Here is a 27,181-nt window from a genome sequence, read left to right as displayed (position 1 = left end):
TTAATATTAGGAATTTACCCATCAGCCAACATCCAATATGGCCGCGCTCATGTTGATTTTGGGGTCCAAATCCTGTCGGATTTCTCCGTATGTTATACCTTCTTTGCACGGACAATCACACTCAGTATTGATTAGAAGTACTCGTTCTACTAGAAGATTCAATGAGGTTTCAAATCAAGGAAGAATAAAGGTAGAATCGTTTGTTTAAAATTGGACAGTGTATTGTATTGGTCATAACTGTCGAATTTTGCACCGCTATTAGGCTGGGGTCTGCATGCAGGGCTGGGGTAGCTCGAGATACTCTAGCTAAAATACAGGTTTACATTTACTATCTTACATTATCTTGCTGTATTTCAGCTAGAGCTCCAAACGACAAGCTTCCGGGTTTTTTTGGAGAACAATACAGTGTTACGTAAGATGAAGAAGAAACCCGCCTCGGAGCCCGCCCTACTCATTTCATTATTTCATTGTACTTATTGCAATTTGCCTCCACACATTACGTAATCAACACAAAGCTTTTGTGAGAATTAGTGAGTGGATAAGAAATTGACAGTGGAGTATACGAAGGACACGCCGATTGCTAGTTGTCAATCATGAATTGCCGCAACGTTTTAATATTTTACTGCATGGCATTCCGCAAGCACCAAGACAAATTATGCCGTATTTTTCCAAAGATCATCTCATATGAAGTAAGCTGAATGCGATCTGTACTTTTGTAACATTCCGATCGCTTTTGATCACCTATTATCGGCTAATTTGCTTGAAAACATTTGAGTTCATGTTGTGTAAACATAATTAGCATAGACACAAATTAAATTACGATGCAATACAATGCAATTTGAATGCGCAGCAGATCTATAGAAATAAGGCTGCCCGGTTTTATGCAGAAGGCCAATTCCACCGTTACGGACGTTACAGATACATGCAACTTGCAACTTTTAAGTGAATAGCACACATGTTTGCTGTTAGGATAACACTTTATTTCTTAGTATGCTACTAGTACGCACTCTAATGTTCAATATAATGAAGCAATTTTGTTTTGGCTTTCTTTGTTAATTAGCTACAGAAATTAGAAACGAAGCACGGACGTTACGCGAAAAGTGCCTGCCTTTTTTGACATATGGTACATATCCTTAAATCTCCATTCAGTTCTGCGTTTTATTTTTTTCTGCTAACTATATTGAGCAAGCCCTGACTCCATTCTATGTAAACATGAAAAGTAAGTTTGAAATTAATACTCCTGTATCGTCCTGCACTGTTGATTTAGTGTTACGGACGTTACATTTTATCTCAAATGTAACGTCCGTAACGTTTTTCATACGAAAAAAAACCTGTCAAGGTGCTTCCTCAGATTTTTTTCTTTACTATCTGGAAGTAGGTGTGACATCAATCTATGGAGGCATGATTAGCAAGTTTGAAATAAATGCTCCTTTTTTGAGCAATAATGTTCCAAAGTTTTGTTACGGACGTTACAAAAGGCACTTTTGGCATGGAATTGGCCAGAATTAGACCCCGTCTGGGCTGGGGCTAGCTCGAGATACTCTAGCTCGAGATACTCTAGCTAAAATATAGGTTTACATAAACATTATCTTGCTGTATTTCAGCTAGAGCGCCAGATAACAAGCTTCCGGTTTTTTTTGGAGAACAATACTGTTACGTAAGATAGGCATATTCATTGACATAAAATTTTGAAATTTAACAATGTTTAATAAATTCATCTAATTGCTTTCATTAAAAAGAGAATCGTTTAACTTAAAAAATGAGTGGTCAATTATGTATGTAGGCCTATAATTGGCAATGTTATGAGGAAAAGTATGCTCGCCTGAATGTCCCAAAAAGGGCCAAATTGTGTGTCCCAGCATTATCAATGGCTTCCTATGTCTTAAGGTTTTACCGTCGTCACCCGATTCGACTTGACTATTGCGCCTGTTTTCAACGCTATGCATTCGTCGTGTTTCGGCGTTATGCTGCAGACATCGCAGAGAACGATGCGTGTTGTGCGTGTTCTATGCTATTTTTTACGACCGCGATAACTAGGGCCACAAAATAAAGAAAACAATGTTTGCTGAGCGCAATAAAAGTGACCGCTTCTAATATATTAAATACAACATGTACAAACCAAATGCCAGCGTGCTTCCACTGATAACGGACCTGGACCTCCTCCCCAAAGTAGGCCTACGACAGTATTGTCCAATAGATGGTATGAAGTTATAGGCCTACCCATGCAGAATCAGGGTGTGTTTTTTTAACATTAGGCCTAAACGAGTGTTGGTTAAATTGGTTAATACGTTTTAATAATTTTTGGCGTAAATGTTGGGTAAGCACTATAGCCTATTATAGGCCTATTAAAGGTTAGGCCTGTACGTTAGTAGAACGTTTCATAAATGAAACACACTACAACAAAATTAAAAACATGTTGTGAAAATGTTATTGTAGACATATATTATTTTGGCAACATTGTTCCAACTTAGAATATGTTTTGCAGCAAGTGTTCAATGTTTTTGATTGTTATTTTAAAAATGTTTTAAAAGTTTATAATCCAACATTTAAATGTTTAAAGCATTTTGTGTTATTGGGTAAATAGGCCTACCTACTACGTGCACTGAATTCATAATGCATGCGATATAGACAACACCTTCAAAACTTTTTTAAAAAAAGGTCATACATTTACAAAAATGATCATTGGCCAAACGTTTTTCTACAGCTATAGGAAACCCAGTGTTCAACTGCAACCATTGATGATATGAATCCACCTCGAGATAATTCCGTAGGCCTATAGTTTTTGTGACCAAAAAAGCTTTCCTCTCCGTAAACGGGATTAAGCATGCTAAGTAGGCCTATGCCTATATGTGCATATTATTATTATAATAATTGTAGGCCTATTATAGTCAAACACTTCCGCCGATGGTGTCAAACGCTTCGTTGTTTAATAAATCCTCTTTTTGGTCATTCGAGTCAGGTGATCATAAAGCTGAAAATTCGTCACTTTGTGTAACTTGATAACTCTTTGCAGAATGGGAGTCTTTCGTACACCCGTTTGGGACCAAAATACACGAAATTAGAATTAGGCTAAGGATTTTAAGGCTTCATTAAGTCTTTTATAGTCGACATCATTATAATTGTTCCTATTTAATATGGACACTTCTAAGCCTAAGAAGTATCTTAGGTAACTTTTTATTTATAGTGAAAACTTTCCTGCGTAAACAGACAATTCCTTTTTTGTGGCCATATGCGAAAACGAACGCTGATCTGGCATCAGATCGCACAAGATATAGCGCCGCTGGTACGCACTCAAAATATCCATCTACGCAATTAACTACGCATGGTGTCGCAGAAAAATGCTTTTTGACCTATTTTGGTCAATTTACACCTAAAACAAGGTCCGTACCCCATTTTTTTTTTTGCGCGATTTTACAGAGCTTTTTCTTTTTCATAACATATATAAAATTTAAAAAATTTTGTCTCGACAATTTTTTTATACAACGCATAAAAGGTGGTATATTTTGGACAAATTGCTGATTTTGCCATTGAAGTGTACAGAGATTTTGGAAATGTACACCTCTTTTAAAACGGCTGTAGCTCAAAAGTGAGGTCCGCACCCCTGTTTTTTTTTTCCTGATTTATTATCTACACATATTAATGTACAAAATATGTCAATTTAAAAGAATTTCGTCGATAGGTTTAGTAACGACGGTAAAACCTTAACATGTGTGTATGTATTTTAGGCTAATGAAAGTCGATTCCGAGTTTATCGTCCCCCGTCCGCGTCACTTTTTGGATACCAAAAACACCCGCGTCAAATTTTCAAAAATGCCAAAATAATTCATTATTTTCAAAGTATCAGTGTTTTCACCAGTTTTAGCAATTGAAGACATATTTTTTTTGTGTAAAACATATAAATTTATAACTTGGAACCAAAACCAGGCTCTTTTCTAACTTTTCTAGTCCCTACCCATATAAAAACATGTTTATAAATAACATGTATGAGTGTGGCTTTAAATCAACACGCACTTTAGGTCAATAATGAAATCTGATGAAATAATGAAAAATGAAAAATGAAAAAGTCACCTCACCAACCTGGGAAAAAAAAGGGACGATAAACTCGGAATTGACTTTCATTAGCCTTATGGCTAAATTTTTGAGCACGAAGGGCCATTTTACAAAAATGTGCTAATGTTTCATAAAATGTAGCTCTCATTACTTGATAGCATCAAATATTATTCAAATGCAGATTTTTTAAAAATCATGCTAGGTTGGAGTTTTGAGGGTCAAAATCCAAATTTTCTTCATTTTCCTATTGGATTACACAGTTAAGACAGGATCTTGGATCACAAGTAAGCTTAACAAAGCCCGCCCTCACATGTTCAAAATGTGATCATGTCTACGTAAGACGAAGAAGAAACCCGCCCCGGAGCCCACCCTACTCCACACTGTCACTGAGTCTGAGAGAGAGCAAGCCCAATACTTGTGCTGAAAGCCAAATTGGTCACTTATCGCTCACTGTTCAAAATGTGACATCTACACCAATTACAGTCCCCGAAATGGTCTACTTTTTAGCCGACCTCAATTCCGAAACATTTAGTGTGGATAGTGATAGTTAAAAATGCGATCCCCTTTGGTTACCTTGGACGAATTTGTAAAAGTCTCTGTGTCTGAAATTCCCCGGTACAAACATCAAAAATGTCGCATTTCTCAGTCCCGGTGATGAATACTATATCCGGATCGCTGTTTAGCCAGGAGCCATTCATACATCTGTAAAACACTTTAATTTCAAGGCAACTTAATTTCATGAATCACCAGTAAGCCACATTTTCGCTGCAATTTAATTTCGCTGAATCAAAAAAAAAAATAGAAGCTTAAGATACACTGTATTCCATGACAAAGTTTCCAAATTTATCACCTCAATTTGCAGGGTATTTTCTCTTGTTTTGGGGTAGAATTTTTATCTTGCCTTTCCCAGCAGAATGTTGCAATTAATTTACAAACGAAATGTCCGTTTTATTCTCGGAACTTAAAGGAGTATTTCGTGATCCTAGCATCCTCTATTTATGTCATTTTTCAGTAGATATTGTGATGTGCCCTGAGTAATTTAATTTGATGATTTATCTTTGTTTACAAAGTTACATGAGTGATGACATTTTGGGGGAATTCCCCTCTCAAATTGAGCAAAACAAGTTGAATCATATCTAATTTGGAATATTTGGAACCCCCCTGAGGTTGTAAAGTGAAGATGACATCATAGATGGGATTCCCCTCAGGAAGTGATGTAATGGGATTTCCCCTCAGGAAGTGATGTAATGAGAAAGGTTAATGTTATAATTAAGGCTTGGGAATTCCCACAATCACATTGACTATTAATATTTGGGGATTTCCAACTGCTTGGTATATAAGAAAAGGTAAACATATTTCTTCACAGTTTATAGTGTTGATCTGGGCTAGCTAGCTAATATGCTTACAGTCCAATTCCTTCAAAGAAAGGAAATTGCAAACCAGAAATATTTTATGTAGTCAAAGTACTACTATTTGCCAGTGTTGTCGGAGAAGATCTAGAATACGCCAAAGAACGCATTTCTCCAAGAAAGGAAAATATATTCTTCTGTCGACTTGCTGAAGTCTGGTGTTTTGATTCAACGCAACTGTCAAAATAAGTGGGGACAACTGCATCGCAGTCCTGCTTCCTGAAGATATTGTGTGAAAGGTGGAAATAGCACCAAGTTTGGAGAAAGCAGCGCAAGGAGTAAAGTGATTTGGAGAACTGCGCAAGGAGTTTAGTATTGGAGAACAGCGCAAGGAGTTTAATATTTGGAGAACTGCGCAAGGAGTTATAAATGTGTTTGGAGAACGACGCAAGGAGTTTAGCACTTGGGAGAAAGTAACACCATTTTCGTATGAGGATTTTATACGCAAGGATTTATAAATGCAAGTGTACAATGGACTTAGCTGATTTTCGCAGGACAAGGGAATAAGGATGTATTACATCAGTCGTCCAGAACATTGCAAGAACTTTATGATCACCAAGAAGAAGAATGCTGGCTAAGTACTAAATAGATAAAGAGTGATTATATTTGATTATTGTGTATGTGCATTTGTTGTCATATATTGTACCAATAATAATGTGCTTTCAATTAAAGACTTAGATTTTGTTAGCATAATTAAACAGTGTATTTGTGTTGTGCATTCGTGTAAGTTCGGGTAAAAGGTGATTTTGGCCTTGAGTCAAGTACGACTCGTAACAATATCCACAAAAAAAACATATTCCCAAAATTTCAGTTGATTCCGATTTTGCGTTCGCGAGTTATGCATGATTATGTGTATTACACTGCTCCATAGACAATGCGTTGTAATTTTGTTCTGGTGCACCAGAACGAAATTCAAATTTCACGATATGCTAAACGAATTAATCTGCAAGAAATATCTTGTACATAAACATTATGTAGCCAGAGGTTTCCAGTGATATAAAAAACTTTTTTTGAGAAAAGTGGGGGGGATGAGGCTGTGGATCACGAAATGCCCTTTTAAATGCAAACTATGAAGAAAATTATTTTTATTCACAAACTTTGACTTCCATGCTTTCAGTATAGAGGCTGCCATTTTGGTCTGGATTGAGGATAGACTTCTCGATCAACCTCGATGGCCATGTCCATTGAAGTGAGAGGGAGAGAAAAATTGTAAAATTACCAACAAATTACAATTTTGTATCCAAAAGAGGCAGATATATGTAACTTGTGTTCACTTGATTATCTCATGGAAGAAAGAGATAAGAAGGAACCACAACGAACGCATTCACTTTGTCCACTCCCTTTACCGACATTTAGTTGACATTGTTATTCATGAGGATTTACTTTGATCAATACCCTGCGTTAAATAGGTGATTGGTATTGTATTCCATGTATTTGCATGTCTTCTGGAGCGTGTGTGAAGGATGATTTGAACTAATGACCTTCCGTGCAAGCACCCTATAGGATTTTCTTTGGTGACGTGATCATCGGTCATTGATGGCCTACATCTTTTTCTTCCATTTTGCCCAATTTTTCCGAACTTTGATGACTTTTTTCTCAGAGTTGGCAGTCTTGGCACTGAAACGAGGTAGCTAGTTACGATTATACACATATAAACTATTAAATTAAACAGGTTTTATGTACCGGACTCAACCGGAACATTGTGCATTATTTAAGAACATTTTACATCTATTTTTCATCGAAAAAGTCACCAAAATCTTCTTATTTGCTAAAGATGAAACTCAGCAAAAAAACGGCCGATTTTGATTACCTTTTCGATGTTTTATAGGACATTTTCTACACAACATGATCAAGAAAACAGTTTGACTGTAGATCCCAAAACAAAGCTACTATACATGTTCAGAGCATCAGTGAAATTCCATAATCTTACTTCTGGGTAGCGTTTGTTTGTTCGTGGATGGGTTTGTTATAAATTTTTTCCAGTAATGATTTTGCCAAGCATCGATCGCGGTAAATGGATCATACATGAAAGTAAGTACCATTGATAGCTTTTCTTTTCATGCGCCAATAGATAAGCGGATTAAAACTTGGCCGATCGAAGTCGTTGTGGTTCCTTCTCATCTCTTTCTTCCATGATTATCTATTAAAGATCTAAAAATGCATTGGTTTTGTACACATTTCTATATCTTGAATAAATTCTGAAGTGAATACTCATTATTTACAAATCTGCTCCTTATGGATTCAAAATTGTAATTTTTTTTCCAATTTGGGGTGTGTGTGTGTGGGGGGGGGGGGGTGTGCTCCCGCTGATTTTGAGGCTCTGCACTGCATGCTCTATTAGTCTGGTCTTGCTTTGAGTGCACATAATTTATTCAAGCATTATGTTTAGAATTTAGCATCTATGTATGTCACAAGTTTTTTTCCCTGTCTCAGAAGCAAACTACCTATCCAAAATGACGGGTGGACAAGTAGCTAGCTAACACCCTGATTTCATCCACACTGCAGTCTGTCAAAAATCATGGTGCAAAATTAAACACAAGGTGATATGACATGATCAAGGGGAATGAGTCACATGTTGGCAATTTTCAATTAGAAGTTTTTTACATCATTTTCTGGCAGTTTACAAATGCTACATTTTGATGCAAACCCCATCAAAATCGGACATTTGGTTACCGAGTTATGAGCAATTTATCAATGGCTGAAAACAATATAAAACAATAGAATTTGAACACTGTTTTTGCCAATATCTCAAAAACAATATTAGCGACATCCGACTCATTCCCCTTGATCATGTCACATATGTATTACATAAATGGGCAAGTTTGTATGGAAATAAACCTAATTAATCCTTTTCTTCTTCCACAGGTACACTCATGCATTAATCGCAAACATACACAAAGCCAAAAAGTTATACCAGATAAGAAGACTTACTCATTTACCAGTAAATACCTACAGGTAGGTACATGTAGTAGGTACCGTACATATTGTGTTAAGTGTTTGATTTCCTCATGTAACTTCCCATGTGGAATTTTTTGAAAATGTGCAACACAAACATATTCATGGACTTTGAAGTGATTCCATAAGTATTTTAGTAAAGGAATTTTTAGTGATTCGGTGAAAAAATTTTGAAATTTATCAATAGAGTACCGGCAGCTATTAAGGATAAGTCCAGAAGGGGGATAAGTCTATAGAGTTACATTTAGGTACTCTTTTGCATAATAAATAAATTAAAAATGAAGTATTAAAGGTTTTCTAGCTTTCCATATAGTGTAAGACTAATCTCCCACACAGGGAGTGTAGAATTCAAATGGAGTCGCCCATTTAGGTAAACCCTGTTTGAAATTCACACTGCCTATATGGAAGATTAAGTTCATGTCTTCCATAGGTTTTTTTTTTGCATAATAAATCATCAAAATAGTATAAAAAAAAAAAAGGATTAGGAAGGTTTTCTAATTTGACTAAGTTGAAGATTTCCATAATAGTGCAAGACTAATCTCCCACACAGGGAGTGTAGAGTTCAAATGGAGTCACCCATTCAGGTAACGCCATTTGAAATTCACACTCCCTGTGTGAAAGATTAAGGTCATGTCTTCCATAGGAGGTGCTTGGATTTCTGGAATAGCCCATCAGACACATAAAATGAGGTGTTTGTTATGGCTAAAGGTTCCGGTTTTGGAATAATTTGTAATTGCTGCAGATCTGATTTTGTTTCACAGAGATGGCGCAAGACACCAGCAGCAGCAACAGGGGGCGCATTTCACTCCGGCAGCACAGGATTATCAGCCAAGATAGAGGGTGTTGGGGACAAAGTCAGTGGATGGGAGATAGTCAAGAATATGTTGACTTATATATGGCCAAAAGATGAGAAAGGAATCAAAATTAGAGTGATGATAGCACTAGGACTCCTTGTGGGGTCAAAGGTTAGTACAAGTATGTGACTTGTGTTATTTTGATGTAATTGATAGTTTTATTTTATAGTTTTTCATAGCGTTTTCGAAAAGGGGGATGACATTTATTACAAGTTCATTTTTAAACAAAAAACTTGCAAATTAAAAATTTCGGAACTCGCGAAATATGACTTTAATGGTTTGAAACACAACATGGCGGTGCCTATACAGGGACCACATATTATTGGAAAATACTACAAAATTAGATCTGTAATTGCACTTTTATGCAAGAATGCAATTTTTTAAATATATTTGAACATTCTGCTACTTACGTGGCGATTAATTGGATGAAAATGTAAGTCAATATATATTATATAGGATGATCCATGCAATTTCAGTTTGGGGGCGCTGTGAATTCACAGACTCCTCGGAATCCACAGTCCGTCTGTGAATTCAAAAACTCTTACTAACTTTTTTCTGCATTTTTAGCTAATTTTGTTTCAAGGTGCTTACATGCAGTGGTATCTGCTTAATTGCACAGACAGAATTTTAATTTGCACAGATGAATTTGAAGCAAAAAACTATCCATTTTACCAAACAGACAGCCTAAGTGTTTTATTTGCTGCTAAAATTGAAACAATTAGTGAAAAGTATGTGAAATCACAGACCCCAGGTATGTGATTTCACAGATGGGTCTGTGAATTCACAGCGCCCCGAAACTGATTTCACGATCATGACATGCATGCCAGTTTTAAGCTAACCTGCTATGGTATAGAAATTTCTACACTTCAGTCACTTTTTCTTTGAAAAAAGATGGGGGAGCATTCTAATAGAAGGGAAGCATTATTGAAATTCCCTTGGGCAAGGAATTACCTGCTTAATGGTTTCGGTTGCCCATTATGTATGAGAACTCGAGGAGCCGATTCTTGCTGTGATGGTAGTGTGCTTTGAATACTAAGGTGTGCACTTCTGCGGGTTGCTACATGTAAATAGTTTGTTGTGGTGTGTCTTGGGCCACAGTGGTCAGCTACAATTAACTGAAACTGAAAAAGATGCTTTGAGCATTACATTATGCTCTTTTAATTGGCAAAAGTACTTGATGTTGACGGTTTGATTGTTTTTCAGGTAGCCAATGTGTATGTACCCTTTCTCTTCAAGTATGCCGTAGACAACCTAAATGATCATCAGACTTTAGCAGCAGCCACAGCTGTAGGAGGTACTGCTGTAACAGTTGTAACAGCTCTGCTGATTGGATGTAAGTAGGGGTCTGATGCATGCGTTGTCCAATAATACTGCCTGTATAAAAACAAAACAACCATAGCAAAACCTAAAGCCATAATGTACAATCTTATGAAATTGATTAGTTCTTTTCAAACCTGATTTTTGGGATATTTGTTAATATCTACACATGTCCCAACTTGCACCTAAATGGAATCAGCAAAATTGGTTGTGCTTGTCAAATCAACAGAACAATTTTGCATAATATCATATTCAGAACTCCATGTTAAACAGCCAAAATAGCCGATGGGGTTTCTTTCACTTTAACTCGTTATTTCGACTTAAAATGGACTAAGCATGTACGCAATGTAAGGCGTGTGTATGCTTTATTCTGTACCGCGCTATCTGCATGTGTGTTTATCGCGGAGCCACTAGCATTCATAATGTTCAAGATTGGCCAAGAATTACTTAATTTACCTGTAGTATGCCAGCATTTGTTAATGTTAGTTTGAGCACTTTTCAACCAATTCCTCCTTCAATATATTGAGCTATTGGTAATCCAAAAGAAACATTGAAACATTATTTTCATAAACCGTATTCCTGATTTGGTTGAATGAAATGATAGCCAGTTGAGACTTGAGAGCAACTTAAAAATTTGTGTTTTAAGGATCTGGAATGGCGTTTCGACAGTATTTTTGTGGGACATGAGAGCACATCAGACATATCAAATTGCATTCTGAATACGAAGAATGTCTTTCTGATGTCAAATAATTTTCATTTTTTGAAATTCACGATATAATACAAATTTTATGACAAATCATTAAAAGTTGATATTTTTCACATTTTTGATATGTAACATACACTTTAAGAATATATCATTAAATTTATAAAATTTACTTCGAGTACTGTTAAATATCAAAAATATCAATTTTTAATCATTTGCCATAAAATGTGTATTACATTGTAAATTTCAAAAAGTCAAAATTATTTGATATCAGAAGGACATTCTTCGTATTCAGAATGTGATTCGATATGTCTGATGTGCTCTAATGTCCCACAATAAATACTGTCCAAACGTTCATACCCCACCCCTTAAGCTAATTATGTTATGTAGATGTAACAAAATTATTGTTTCATGTCAATGATTCCCATGTTTATTCCTCCTCCTATCTTCTTCCCCAGATGGTGCAGCCAGAGCTAGTGCGTCCCTCTTCAACGAGCTCAGGAATGCCATCTTTGCCAAGGTGGCTCAGAACTCTATCAGGCGCGTTGCTAGGAATGTGTTCCTTCATCTTCACAGACTAGATCTCAATTTTCATTTATCAAGACAAACTGGTGCGCTGTCAAAGGCCATTGACAGGGGCAGTAGGTAAGGGAATAATGGGGCTATTACAGTTGGAATACACATACCCTTATGGAAGACATGACCTTAATCTTCCACACAGGGAGTGTGAATTTCACATCACCCATTCAGGTAGTCACATTTGAAATTTACACCCCCTGTGTAGAAGATTAAGGTTTTGTATTCCATAGGGGGTGTATGGATTTCAACTGGAATAGCCCAATGGTTGTGTTGTCAAGATGATAATTCAGGAAAATACTGTAAAAACTGGAAAAAAAATTTGCACATGGTGTCACATGTTGTTTAAATTGGCAATTTTAAGCTTCCTTATACATATATACATAATTGCACATTGTTATTTTCATGGATGCTGCTTGGACTGTAAAAAGCCCCAAAATAAATGTAGCATGTAGGTCATGTGTTTTAGATTTTTCCAGGCAAGGGTATTAAGGAGAGCTGTTCAAACCACTCCCCTGAAATTTTTAAGGCGAGTGGTCGAGCTGTAAATGAGAGTGGTGGGCAAGCTAGGAGAGTTGTTCTTTATTTATGCGTGATAAAGGACACCCAGAATGCAAAAAAAAATTAATTTTGAATTGAGTAAAATCTATCAATAGATTTCAAGTATATGTTTTACTGATATTTAGTCATAATTTGTGAATAGATTTTTGCTGAAACTATTGGGTGAAGTCATAGAAAACAGCTCCCCTGGTGCATTTAAGGGGAGTTATTTATAGCTCACACTGAAAGCACTTAAGGAAAGCTGTAGGAGAGTGACAGGTCTAGCTCTCCTCAAAACAAAAGGCCTGAGCATGAACATTTCATCAGTATTATGCATTTTGGTGGTTTTGGTTTTTAAAGCTTTAAGCTTTTCGCATACCATGTCTTGCTCAATAGCTAATGATATTTCTAATATGATTAAACCATTTTGTTGTTTTACAGAGGCATCAACTTTGTCTTAAATGCGCTTGTCTTCAACATAGTTCCTACAATATTTGAGGTCGGATTAGTAACTGGAATTATGGTAAGACTTGTCAATTTTTTCAATGTTTAGGTCTTGTCTTTAAAAAAATTAGGTGCACTACAAATTGCACTCCTTAACCCCATGAGAACTACCTGCTGATTGGCCAAAAAGAAGTTTTCATTATCAATTGGACCAATCAGCAACATTGTTAGAATAATTTATCATGCAAAAAAATTGGGGTGAATTATTTGCAAAGCTCCATTCTGATTGGTGATTAAAGTGAAGATATTGTGTAATTGACCAATCAGAGGCAATGTTAGATCGGCAGGTAGTGCTCAGGGGGTGAAGATGTTAAGGTGTGCTGTATGTGTGTGATTGGGCAGACTCCATTTGAAATTCATACTCCCTGTGTGAAAGATTAAGGTCATGCCTTGCATTGGGGTGTATGGATTTCAACTGTTCGGTATGTTTCATCGGAAACCGTGTTTTTTCAATCCAGCAGTAAAAATCAAAGTTGCTGACCATTGACCTCAGTATTATAAACTCGGGCTCTCTTTGCCTGGGTAACGTTAGGTTGTATAGGCACATATGCAGCTTTCACACTCAGTGTCACACAATGGTGGAGGACAAAGTTCACTAACCTTTGACCTTTTTATTTGTACCATTTCACAGTATTATAAACTTGGTGCTCCCTTTGCCTGGGTAACGTTAGGTTGTATAGGCACGTATGCCGCTTTCACACTCAGTATTACACAATGGAGGACAAAGTTCACTAACCTTTGACCTGTATATTTGTATCATTTCCACAGTATTATAAACTTGGTGCTCCCTTTGCGTTGGTAACGTTAGGTTGTATAGGCACGTATGCCGCTTTCACACTCAGTATTACGCAATGGAGGACAAAGTTCACTAACCTTTGACCTGTATATTTGTATCATTTCCACAGTATTATAAACTTGGTGCTCCCTTTGCGTTGGTAACGTTAGGTTGTATAGGCACGTATGCCGCTTTCACACTCAGTATTACACAATGGAGGACAAAGTTCACTAACCTTTGACCTGTATATTTGTATCATTCCACAGTATTATAAACTTGGTGCTCCCTTTGCGTTGGTAACGTTAGGTTGTATAGGCACGTATGCCGCTTTCACACTCAGTGTCACACAGTGGAGGACAAAGTTCACTAACCTTTGACCTGTATATTTGTATCATTCCACAGTATTATAAACTTGGTGCTCCCTTTGCGTTGGTAACGTTAGGTTGTATAGGCACGTATGCCGCTTTCACACTCAGTATCACACAGTGGAGGACAAAGTTCAGATTTCAGATGAACCAAGCAGACAACAAAGCCGGCAATTATGCAATAGATTCACTAATCAATTTTGAGACAGTCAAGGTAGGTGCATTTGCATTTTTCTTTTTTCTATATAGTGTGTTCTTAAGGCTGAACCAAAATGACTTTGTCCACATATCCGATATTGATATCTTATAGATGAAGTGACTGGTGACATCACATGTTTACATTCAGAATGCCCTCTGTTGATAATAATACTCAGTATCATGGCAGTCAAGTTAGCTCAATCATTCAGGCGTTCAACTATGGTGCGAGAGGTTGCGGGTTCGAACCCTGGCGGTGCCTAGTGGAAAATTGAGTTAGCTTGAAATTCCCCTGGACAAGGAACTTACTGCTAATTGTCTCGTTGTCACCCGTACGAAAAATCGGGGAGCTGATCCTGGTTGCGATGGTTATTTGTGGAATGTCTAGGGTGTGCGCTCTTGTAACAGCAAAGTCCCTGATTTGTTGTTAAATGGTTTATGGAATGATGTGGGGCCGTAGTGGTCAGCGACAACCTGTAAAGTGTGCTGAGGCTTGTGGATCAACGTCTAGGCGTTGTGCTCAGCGTAGCGCACTATAAATCACTGCATTTTTTTTATCTACAATGTATGACAGAACACATAAAATATTGTCAAAACCCAACTTGCGAAACCTTTGCTCGTGGCACCTGTTTGATAACAATGTTAGTATTATTTTCTCTGAATGTCACCTCATCTATATATCGGCCGATATCTGATGTGATCTAATATTTTTTATGATTTTTTTTCTCGCAGATTTGGAGGGTCCCTGGACCTAGATCCACTAACAAGGATCATTTGTGGTTGATTAAAAAATTCTATTAAAGATTTAAAATACATTGGTTTTGTTTGTTTTTTGACACTCAGCCAAAATTTATTAATTTTGGCTGAACATTTTTAGAAAATATATTTGCAAAAAAGATTTCAACAATAAGACATTTTAAACTTTGAAAACTTGTGTGAATTTTCTTGCAGTATTTCAACAATGAGAAATTTGAAACGGATCGCTATAATAGGGTGCTACGGAAATACGAGGATGCGGCGTTGAAAACCTCCACTAGTCTAGCTCTTCTCAACTGGGGACAGAATGCAATATTTAGTGCATCACTTGCAACGATTATGGTGCTAGCCAGCAAAGGAATTATGGCAGGTTAGTGCTGTTGTATTATTCATATTCATATTCATATTTTATTATCAAAAGGTGACCCGGAGGTCAAATTACATGATAAATTTACAAAGATAAAAACAACAAACATTCAAAAATATTTTTTTAAAGAATAACATCTATAAAACACATAAAATGGTATAAAATTTCATTTACAGAAACTAATATTGCACTTTTAAAATAGTATCATTAAATATTAATAAATAAAATGAAAAGGAAAGAAACACATTGCAAAATACACTTCTGAAAAGGGGGGTGATTGCACGCCACTGTGCATGCAGGATACAATGAGCACATGAATAAAAAGAAAAATTACACATTATTTGTTTAGCAGGTCCACAAAGTATGGTATGGGACTATTTTGGAAGCGAGAGGTTCTGAACCGCATTTGGGTGAATTTATGCGCATTGCGAAGGTTGCGACCATGAGCACTTTGTCTAGATGGAGGAAGAAGATCTTTGATACGGTCTGAGTCGGCAAGCCCTTCGGCTAACCTTCGACAATGATCTTCTCTTCTATCTGACAGGCGCTCAAGGTCGCAAGCTTGCACCGCCTCAGCATATGAGGTAAATCTCTGGCCTAAAATGATCCTGCATGCACGTCTTTGGAGTTGTTCAAGTGACTTTGTCTGATTTGTTGTTAACGAGGAGTGCCAGGTGACATCTGCGTACTCAAGAATAGGGCGCACATAACCTTTGTACACAGTAATTAGTTCTTCGTCATTGAAACTGCATTTTTTAGCAGTTTAAGCATATACAGCTTCTGGTTGGACTTCTTTGTTATTTCATTAACATTTTTGTCCCATTTCAAGTCATTTTGAAGGTGAACCCCTAGTATCTTAGCCTCAGTTACATAGTTCAAGGGCTTACCAGCTATCTTAAGCTCAATAGGGGGCGGTGGTTCATTTTTGAAACAGACCTGGATGGCCTGACACTTGCTAGGGTTCAAGCTAAGCTTGTTTTTGTTTGTCCACTCAGTGAACTCGTCCAGTGTATCTTGAAGCTTGCTTGGTTGGGAATACGGACGATTTTCAGCAAGTGTCAGGTCATCCACGTACTTCCAACAGTTGATGCTTGCATCTTTGGACTGGACTGTATCATTAATGATAACTTGGAAGCCAATTGGGCCGAGTTTAGTCCCCTGTGGGAGGGCACCATTAAGAACTTTGAACTCAGAGAGTGACTGATTGTAGCGAACACATTGCATACGGTTGCTGACAAAGTCACACAACTAGGGAACGATGGATCTGCGGACTCCCAAGTGGATCAATTTCTCAATGAGGATGTTATGGTCTATCATATCGAACGCTTTGGAGAAGTCCGTCAGAACCACCGTTCCCACGTTGTTGACCTTGTTGGGACAACGATGGCTTTTTTCCACTGTGTGGGGACCACTCCCTCATGATAAGAACAATTCAAAATGTCAGTAACAGGGATACTTAATTCGTATGCTAATTCCTTGATCAACATTGGGAAAACCCCATCTGGGCCACATGCTTTACTGGCTTTAACTTTACTGAGTTCAGCATACACATCCCATGGGTAGAGCAATGGAGGGGAATCAATGGCCAGTAAGTAGGTCTCAAGATTGCAAAGATCCAAAGGTGTCATATGGGAGGAGACCTGCACAAACTGATCATTGATTTTATTCGCAATGGCAACATGATCATCATTGTCCACCCCTGGGACAGGTATGCTGACTTCAGATTTAGTATTTCCCGTCATGGTCTTGATTTGCTGATGCCACTTCCGTGGATTGGTAGCCTGAAGATTACGAACCCTATTAGCATAATAGAATTGCTTTGCCCTCTTAATTTCACGTTGTACCTTGTTACGCAGCTTCTTGTACAGCTCATTGTTACCTGTTGAAAAGGCAAGCTGTCTTTTTTTGACAAGTTTTTTGATTAGGGGACCGAGGGCTGGCATTTTCTTCGGAAGGGGTGGGTCCCAAATATACTGGGGGTCATAAATGTTTGGAAAGAAAAATAGGGGGGTCATAAACTTTTTGATGACCAAAATGTAGGAGTCACAAGATGACCACAGATAGTGTGTTTATTTTATTCAAAAAGACTGATTTCAATACAATTTTAGCCTGTTTTGGGGGTAAGGTGTATCGGTGGTGGGGACAAAATTTTTTGTTGCAGAAATAGGGGCCATAATTTTATTGACACCAACTTTTTGTAAATTTGGGACCCCCCTTCTGAAGAAAATGCCAGCCCCCTTAATGGTTTTGAGTATAGATGAGGTGACAGAATTTTATAAACACAGGTTTGGAACCGGTCTACCATCATGGTTGAGGTCATATCGACTCGGAGGGCTTAAAACCAGAACCACCAATGTCCACAATAACATGTTACTCATTTTGCCAACAAATGGACGGTTAATTCTGCCCTCCATAATAAATGTAAGTGACTTTGGGGTAGCATGGTCACTTGCTTCTAACTTACTGTTTAAGTGACCATGCATATACCCCAAAGTCACTTATTTTTGGTTCTTGTCAGCCACTTTTTCTTTTTGACAATTCGGACTGATTGTCCCCCCCCCCCCCACATTTCAAGATGGATTGGCGCTAATGTGGAAGGCAGAATCAACCATCCATTTTTTCCCTAAATGAGTAACATGTAATTGTGGACATGGTGGTTCTGGTTTTAAGCCCTTGATATGACCACTTTCAGTGCCACATGTCCCCTTATCTATATATTATCCGAGTGTGTTGTTTCCATTGTGTTAAGTGTTTAGACGATGGTGAGAAATTGGTTGGCATAGTGTTGAAAACCGCCACTAGTCAAGCTCCTATCAACTGGTGACAGAATGCAATTATTTATGGTGCTAACTAGCATATGAATTATGACAGGTCGGTGATTCATAGTAAATATTTCCCAGTATTCTTTTTGCCTTCTAAATGAGGTTATGGAATTCTGAAAAACAGATGTTTGTTCTTGTACAGATATTTGGTCTTTTTGAACAGATGTTTGTTCTTCTTTTTCTTGTTTTGTCACCAAATGGTTTTTGGTTTGTTTTTTGGTCACACAGCAATTTGCTGTGCATAGGATCTTCATTTTACAGCATTGACTGTATGCTAACTCACTTCATTGAAAGTCTCCAAATTCAACTGTTCTTGCTGAGAAATAGGTAGCCTGCATACTCTTAATCCTGTCCTGTCCGAAATGTCAGCTTTCGTCTTTATTACATTGCATAATCACATATTTGTTCCTGTCTAATTTCAAATGTTGATCAATCAGGTTCTGGCAGATATTGTATGGAAGGATTAAATTATATGTTGTCATTTATAGCTTAATGAATGCCTATCACTTGTTGGGAGAGAAATTGTACAAAATAATACACACATACTGAGATGTTGATGCATCTAATGCATTGGACGCATTAATGCAAGTGTATTATTTTGTACAATTTCTTGTAGGAAAAGTCAAGTGTCAACAATTTCACAATTTGTTTGTCAAAAACAACAAGCTTTGGGAACATCTTTGTCTTACCACACACATTTATTTATTTATTTTATTTATAACATTTGGCACAAGGCCAGGCATATCCAATATTGAAAACACAATAAATTGAAGGGTTGCCCTTACATTAAAATCAAAACATTACTAGAAAATACATATAATCAAGACAGAATAAAATAAAACAAAAAAATAAATTACGGCAAACTGGTTAAAGGAGATTGGGGCTGAAAGGCCAATTTGAAGGCCTGGAGGGAAGAAGCATTGACAATAGCCTCGGGAGATAATTCCAGATGGAGGAGGCAAACGGATCAAATGATCTCTGGGATAGTGAAAGCCGACGGAAAGGAACTTGAACAGCTCGGGAATCGAGTTTTCATAGACCGGGTCAGGGGTAAGGCTGGAAAGGGTTTGGAGAAGAACAAAGATTGGCAAATATTTTAAATAAGTGACACAGAGAAGCAACATCACGACGCTTACTAAGAAGAGGCAGGTCGGAATCCAAGAGAAGGTCCTCATGGGAAAGGTTCCAAGACTGAAGAATGACATGACAGGCGAATCTTTGATTAGACTCAAGGCGGTTGGTAAGGGTTATGTTCAGCGGATGCCAAGTAGTACAACCATACTCCAGAATGGGAAGATCTATGAATGAAGCCGATGATTTTGCGACCTTTTTGCATATGTGATCGATGTGAAGATTCCAGGAAAGCTTGTCAGACAGCCAGACACCAAGAAATTTTGCAGAAGACTTACGTTCAATGGGTAGGCTGTTAAGAGTGAGATTGAGATCCGGAAAAGGGTCCTTCTTAGTGGAAATGACCATGACTTTTGTTTTGGAGGCATTGACAGAAAGGTGATTAATGGAGAACCAAGAATGGATGGAATCGATGTCAAATTGAAAATCAACCAGGTCTTCAGCAGCAAAGATAGGCTTGAAGAGAGTAGTGTCGTCAGCATAAAGAACAAGAGAACTGTTAAAAGAAAAGGAAGAAAGACACAAGTCATTAACATAGACAAGAAACACCAGAGGCCCCAGGACAGAGCCCTGGGGAACTCCAGAAAACACAGGAACAGATTGAGAGTCCACACCATGGATAGCAACCAACTGGGACACATAATCTATATGTTCTAACACAAAGTTTGGTTTATTTTATTGTGTATCGAGCACTTTTTGCTGCAACTGATATAACTCTTGTGTTATTAAATAATCTGTTCTATATGTTTATTCCATCTTTCTCGCAGGTGATTTAACAGTAGGAGACCTAGTGATGGTGAACGGCCTCATCTTTCAACTCTCTCTTCCCCTGAACTTCTTAGGCTCTGTATACAGGGAGATTAGACAATCCCTCATCGATATGGGCACACTATTTAACCTGATGAAGGTTGAAAGCGGTGTACAGGTATGTTCATTAATTAGTGATTTAATGTGCACTTCATTGTATTGTGACAGCACAATTGCAACAATTTATGTCGCTGCCACTGAGATACTTCAAAATCATTTCACTTCAAGAAGAGCGCCACCATAGCGCAGCTCCATTCAGCACTTAGGCTGTAATTATCCCGTAACAGCTCCCTCATTACACTTAGGTGGGGTGAGGTAAAGCACCATGCCGAAGTACAAAACATGTTGTTGCAGGGATTCAAATCCATGGTCTTGAACTACCCCATGATTATGGGTTAAAGCCTTTACCTACGCAATATATGCTTTGTGTATTGCATGACTGATGTATGGTTTTGTGAATTTATGCACCATAAGGAGCGACTTTATTTACCTGCGCATCATCAAAAACTGAAAAAAATTCACTTACATTTAGTTTGAGCTGAACAAAGTAGAGTGGATTATCAATAAAGATGAAAATGTTTTGTCAAGCTTCATTTCAGTACAAATTTGAAGCTCAAACCCAATCTGCTTTCTTCCATTCTATAAATGATTCCCTGCTTCTCATTTTTTTCCTTTACAGGATAAGCTGAATGCCCCAGCTCTACAAGTGACACCACAAGATGCCACCATCACCTTTGAAGATGTGTGCTTTGGTTACTCGGAAGGTCAACATTTATTTAACAAACTTAGCTTTGAAGTACCAGCGGGCAAAAAAGTCGCCATTGTAGGTGGTAGTGGATCAGGGTATGTATATAGCTTGTGATAACTCTTTTTACATTGGACTCTTCCAGTTGACTACACACAGGGAGTGTGGATTTCAAATGGGACTACCTGAATGGGTGACTTCATTTGAAATTCTTACTCCTTGTGTGTGAGATTAAAGCCATATTATAACATTTGCTGAGGAAGACGCCCTCACTGAATTTTTAAAATTTCTTTTTTTACACGATTAAATTCTACTTTATTAAACCAATATACCCTGCACAAATCAAGACTCTAGGTGATGTAGTTTTGTCAAAATCCGAGATTTTGAATAAAACGCCGGATTCGGCGCTTTATTATTACGATGGAATTATTAGTCAAACGCATACACGATGTTCATAACATACAGTACGTATACGGCGTGCGGGACGGTGATATACACAACAGCTCACAACAAAAAGGGTCGTACCACAACATGACCGAAGGAGTGGTACGTATTGGCGACATGTGCGCTGGTAGTAAATTCAATTTTCTTTGCTTTGCCGTAGTTGTTCGCTCAAAAATAAAAGGGATATATCTGACAGTAAAAGCTAACATTTGATGGCAAATAAATGCTAATCTATTTTGTTTGGAAATGTTATAATATGGCTTTAAGGTCATGTAATCCATAGGGGATGTATGGATTTCAACTCGACTAGTCCATTGTAACACAGTTGTTTGATAGCATTTAAAACTTCATCATTTTTAAGAAAAGGTGAACACTGATGGCGCTATTTATCTTAAATTGTGTTTTCATCTTTGCAAGGGGTAGACACTGTACAATGGCATTAATAACAACAACATTTTCAAAAAACTTTTTATCATAAAATGTTAGCAATATATTATTTTGCTAAATTAAATTAAAAATGTATGTAAATAGTGCCCTCAATTTGCAAACAAATATACAGTTTATAGAATAAAAAATACCACAAAAAAGCAGAAAAATCTATGTTAAAAAGAGCTGGATATATATGTACATATTAGTGTGATAGTTGGTATTATCCAGGTCTAGAATTGAACATTGCATAATGTTTTGTAAAAAAATTGAAGAAATTATCACATCAAACAACTGAGGTAAGCATTCCTAATTTTGAATTTTGTTTAATGATACAAATACTCATGACTAATTGTCTCTTTTTGTTTCAGGAAATCATCAATAGTGCGTCTACTCTTCCGTTTTTATGACCCTCATCAAGGTCGCATCCTCATCAATGGACAAGATATTAAAAGTGTAGAAATGGAAAGTCTAAGGAAATCAATAGGTGTTGTTCCACAGGTAGGTAAACTCATCAGATCATACTCTGGGTGTTGGCTGAGAGTTCTGAATTATGAGAGATGACACTCCTGTTGCTGAGCCAAGTCACATTGCCACATGACTACTGAGCGCTGATATTTTGTGATATTATACATGCGTATGTGACCAGATCTGATCCAAACAATGAAATGGAGATAAAGGCAAAAGTTGAGGAGCCAAAAACATTAAAACAACCATCAGAAAATGGATTATAAAGGGTTCATAACTAAGTATTCAAAATACTTGGGGATTCAATATCAGTAGGTACTGAGCAAGTTAGCAATGGTAGTAACTCAATTTTCAAAATGTCCAACTTGAGTGGATCAGATCGGGTCACATGGTAATTAGATGTGCCAGGAAACTCCTTAGTAACGTAGGTCCAGGAACCACCGACGTCCACAGTTACTGTACGTCTGCAATTACACACTGATTTCTCTTGTGTTTGTCCTATTAATGATGTTTGTTTACAGAAACATACACACCCCACATGCTCACCCCCACCCATGCATGATCCTGTTATCAAACATGGACATGGGTAAAAACCCTTACACAGAGGACGGAACTTTCACTATCTGACCATGGACACATCTGGTCAATCTGCAGTGAACTGTGGACATTTCTTATAGCTATATTTAGGGGTTTTAAAATTCAGTAATCAATCATAGGTACAGTCTGTCCACATAGAAGTACAAAGTAAATAGACCTCGGAAATTGGAGGTATGAGAATAATTATTTCAGTGCAATGGGTGTGTAAATGCTTCTTTGGCGTGCCAACTGCTGCACGATTTGTACTTGCCGAGCCCACCACTCTCTTTAACACGCAGTGCGCCTGACGCAAAGCATCCATCCCCGATGCCACAGATTTAGTTTGTACTTCTATGCGGACAGACTGTATGAAAAAAAGTGAAGTCAATCCCCCATTGCCTGTTCATCCTCATTTGATAGTTAAAGGAATTTGGTGTCTTTCTTTGTTTAGCAACATAAACGAATGCATAAATATATAGTCTGAAGGGTTTACTCATTTGTCATTATTTCATAGGATTGTGTGCTCTTTCACAACACGATATTCTACAATCTTCAATATGGCAACCTAGAGTCTACTGCCGAGGAAGTATTTGCTGCAGCTAAGATGGCCGATGTACATAATAGTGTAGAGAAGATGCCCAAAGGTTATGATACCGAAGTGGGAGAGAGGGGACTCAAATTATCAGGTACGTAACATTTATAATGTGAAATTCTAAATAGATTAAACATTCTAAACAGGTATATTATACTTACACAACTTTCTTTTCTCGTCACATTGGCCAGCATGCTTATGTAAGCTTTTAAGGCTTGGCTTAAGCATTTTGCTTGAGCCTGTCCCATCAGGACCCAAGTGTGTGTACATCCGGGCCGACCGGTTAAATAAACAAACAAAAAAAACACTATCAGGGCCGGTAGGTTGTCATTTTGCAATACTTAAATGCCCAACCTTGAAAGAATCCTGTTTGAAATAAGTGTAAATGTCATGAATAGCTGCCCTATGAGGTGAAGAAACAAATTATGCACCAGGGTACAGGTTGTTGACAAGACTCTCAAATATTCAGAATGCTCATTGCCCATAATGACTTAGTTTTTTCTTTATGTCACAGGTGGCGAAAAGCAGAGAGTGGCCATAGCTAGGACCATCTTGAAGAACCCTCCTATTATCCTTTATGATGAGGCAACATCATCGCTAGATTCTATCACAGAACAGGTAAAACTTAGCTACAATCCGAGTCATAATTGTTCGAACACTTTAACATGAGTACTGCAAATATGTCCCCATTCCCCCGGATCAATGTTGGTAGTTGTTTATTTGGCCATGCACCCTTAGAGACATCCAACATTGATTGGTGGGGAAGGGGGAGGGCTGTAGTAGTAGGAATGGGTTCAGACTTTACACCAAAGAAAGTTAAATTTCAGTATGTTAAGTATAACTAAAATACGGGTTAAACAATCCTACATTTACACAAGTGTTCGAATGACTTATGGCCAGGATTGTAGGTCCATCTTGAAGAACCCTTCCATTATTCTCTATGATGTTCAATTCACAGTGGCATCACCAAAATTTGTCCCCTGGGGTAGTGAATTTTAGCAGGGGAGGCAAAAATTTGAAAATTTACTTAAAATTGAGCAACATTTGCCCCCAAAATATTATTTTCAATGATTTATTTGTTTTGATTTGGGGAAACTTGGACGGAAAAGCCAAATCTCTGGGACATGCCCTCCATTGCACCACCACTGTTTACACATCTCATACTTGAAGTTAGCTATTTCAGGCCTTGCTGTTTGAGGGGAGCGATCGCTTACCCCAAACTTGATTTCTAGTGAGCGATTTTCCACTCGCCCTAGTCACTAAATATCACTCGCTGCGAATCTCCCAAAACCAGCCATCGAATCGGCCAATTCAGCATTTAATCGATTCTGTGCCTCTCCAAGCAGAGAAATCTAGACGGCAAGGCCTGCTATTTATTTTAAGATATGGCGAGGAAAAATACGGGCCTGACTGTCCCATAATTTACATTTTGGGGGATTTATATTTTCTTTAGCTATATGAAATTTAGCTATATGAAATTTAAAACAGCCATTTTTGGCCAAAGTGGATTAATTTTGACGTAAAAGTTTTGAAATTTTTTTCAAAAAATGTTTGTAAACCCCCTAATAAATTGACCACCCATAGAACAGTGTGGTTTTTTTTGTTGCCTAAATGTCAATATATTATTTTCTTTTTCTCCACAGAATATCTTGAACTCCATGAGCAGCATAACAAAAGGCAAAACCTCAGTATTTATCGCACACAGACTTTCAACTATCGTAGACGCCGATCAGATCATGGTCCTCAAACACGGCCGCATCGTGGAGAGCGGCACCCATTACTCACTCCTTAGCAACAGTAATAGTTACTATGCGGAACTATGGACCAATCAGCATAAGGTTGCCATGGGTGATGCCATCGGGAATGGAGTAGTAGGACTGCCTGACGATAGTAATCCTGAGGAAGACACTGAGGAGATGTCATGATGAAAATAACAACTCAAAATTATTTATAGGTTCATGGCAGACTGGTTCTTAGGTTGGCACTGGTTCTTGGCAGACTGGTTCTTGGCAGACTGGTTCTTGGCAGACTGGTTCTTGGCAGACTGGTTCTTGGCAGACTGGTTCTTGGCAGACTGGTTCTTGGCAGTCTGATTCTTTGCAGACTGGTTCTTGGCAGACTGGTTCTTGGCACTCTGGTTCTTGGCACTCTGGTTCTTAAGTTCCATTAATATAACTAGGTTAAAAATAGCATGTTTATTTCCTGTTGTCTGAAATTCAAGTTGCAAGATGTGTGATTATGTGGTATTTTTCTTTTTATTGTTGTTGCGTTTTCACGCTGTGCAGAGTGCAATTACAATCATTCAATAGCTGCATATTTTTCCGAATGGCAAACCGTGCATAAATATTGTATAATTACATGGGCACGCATTCCGCATAGTAAGTGCAGTGCTTTCAGACGCATTCATTTTTCTTGCGGGTTGATGTATGTATATTTGCGTGCATTTTCAAACATTTTAGTGACAAATTTGTTATAAAAATAGTTATGTCACAAGATTTTTTCCTTGTGTAAAAAATAGGTTAATAAATGTGTATCACTTGTTGTTCGAAAGACTGTACAAAATAATGCACTTGTACCCATGATGTTGATGCATCTAATGCATTTCCCCTGCAGGGCTCATGCATTAGAGGCATCAACATCTCAGTATGTGTGCATTATTATGTACAATTTCACAGTCAGCTAGTAATATGCATTTATTAACCTATAAATAATTTGCTGTAAACCACAGCCTAACTGGACTTGCAGTCCTCACTAAGAGATTAAGCTTAATAGTCCGGTATCTACAAGGTTTTAATATGCATCCCCCCAGGACTCTACCAAACCAACTTTTTTAGTTTCATTTTATGGTCCTATAACACATTCAAGATGTTAACAAAAATTACTTCCCGGCACTCCGGCCATATTCAAGGTTAAAGGTCAACACAGTGGTCAAATTTCAAAGTTGCTCAAATCTGGTTAACAAGCACACCAAATTATTCCTCTCATTGCAAGGATTCAGAAAAAGTATAGTTTGACCTACCTGCGACATAACGTTCTCAAATTTTGGGCGGTGGTCAGTTTTTTAAACTTTAAAAATTAAAAATGCTCCGATTTCAATGCAAATGGTCTCAAATTGCTCGTCATGCAAAAGCAAGTAAAAAAAGGAATCGTTTGCACTGTCTAAAATGCTTCGTTATTGACAAAATTGGCCATAAAAGGTCAATCCTCATTACAGCCTATTGACCACAACCTATATTGTGATGTTTCCTAGGTAACGAAACATCCTACATGGTTACTTATTTGACTTATTTTTACATAACAAGTAATTTGAGACCAATTTCGATCAAATTGGAGCATTTTTAATTTTTGGCCCCTGTGTGGCCAAAAAAAACTGACCACCTTATGCACTGGGCTACTGGGAGTCCAGACTCTAATCTCTTTGAATTGTTTACATATGATTATTTTCATGATAGTTTAAAACGGCCAAATTCATTTTGAATTTTACACCGAATGAAAGAATGGCAAGGCATCTTTTTGGTGGTATCTCAAAATTCAATTTCATTACAAATCAATGTCCTTAATCATGTCATGTAACTTTTGATATCTCAAAAACTATCCATTGAATTTTGTTCTTTTCACCATTATGTGGCGTTTAGTGATGTGGTCGGCACCGTTTTTTATTGTCGACATGTCGATATAATTCATATACCGACGTCGACAGTGTGTCGACATAAAAAAAAATTCTAAAAAAAACAAAAAAAAACAAACAAATTTTTAAATTTTCAAAAAAATATTTTGGCCAGAAAATCAAGTTATAGGCCCAAA

General features: G+C 37.6%; 1 protein-coding gene across 1 annotated transcript; it reads left to right on the top strand.

Annotated features, from left to right (window-relative positions):
• Positions 1–26: 26 nt before the first annotated feature.
• LOC140144543 (iron-sulfur clusters transporter ABCB7, mitochondrial-like) lies at positions 27–25,346 on the top strand. Its single transcript, XM_072166364.1, has 14 exons — positions 27–190; positions 8,325–8,414; positions 9,176–9,379; positions 10,472–10,601; positions 11,747–11,933; positions 12,846–12,927; positions 14,086–14,262; positions 15,195–15,369; positions 20,087–20,244; positions 20,806–20,969; positions 22,113–22,242; positions 23,300–23,471; positions 23,892–23,995; positions 25,021–25,346. The coding sequence occupies exons 1-14, from the start codon at positions 38–40 to the stop codon at positions 25,300–25,302; spliced, it is 2,208 nt and encodes a 735-aa protein (XP_072022465.1). The 5' UTR covers positions 27–37; the 3' UTR covers positions 25,303–25,346.
• Positions 25,347–27,181: the final 1,835 nt, after the last annotated feature.

This window comes from Amphiura filiformis, unplaced genomic scaffold (genome assembly GCF_039555335.1).
Source record: "Amphiura filiformis unplaced genomic scaffold, Afil_fr2py scaffold_62, whole genome shotgun sequence".
Taxonomy (NCBI): domain Eukaryota; kingdom Metazoa; phylum Echinodermata; class Ophiuroidea; order Amphilepidida; family Amphiuridae; genus Amphiura; species Amphiura filiformis.
The sequence above is the reverse complement of the archived record's forward strand: the minus strand, read 5'-3'. Positions and strand labels throughout refer to the sequence as shown.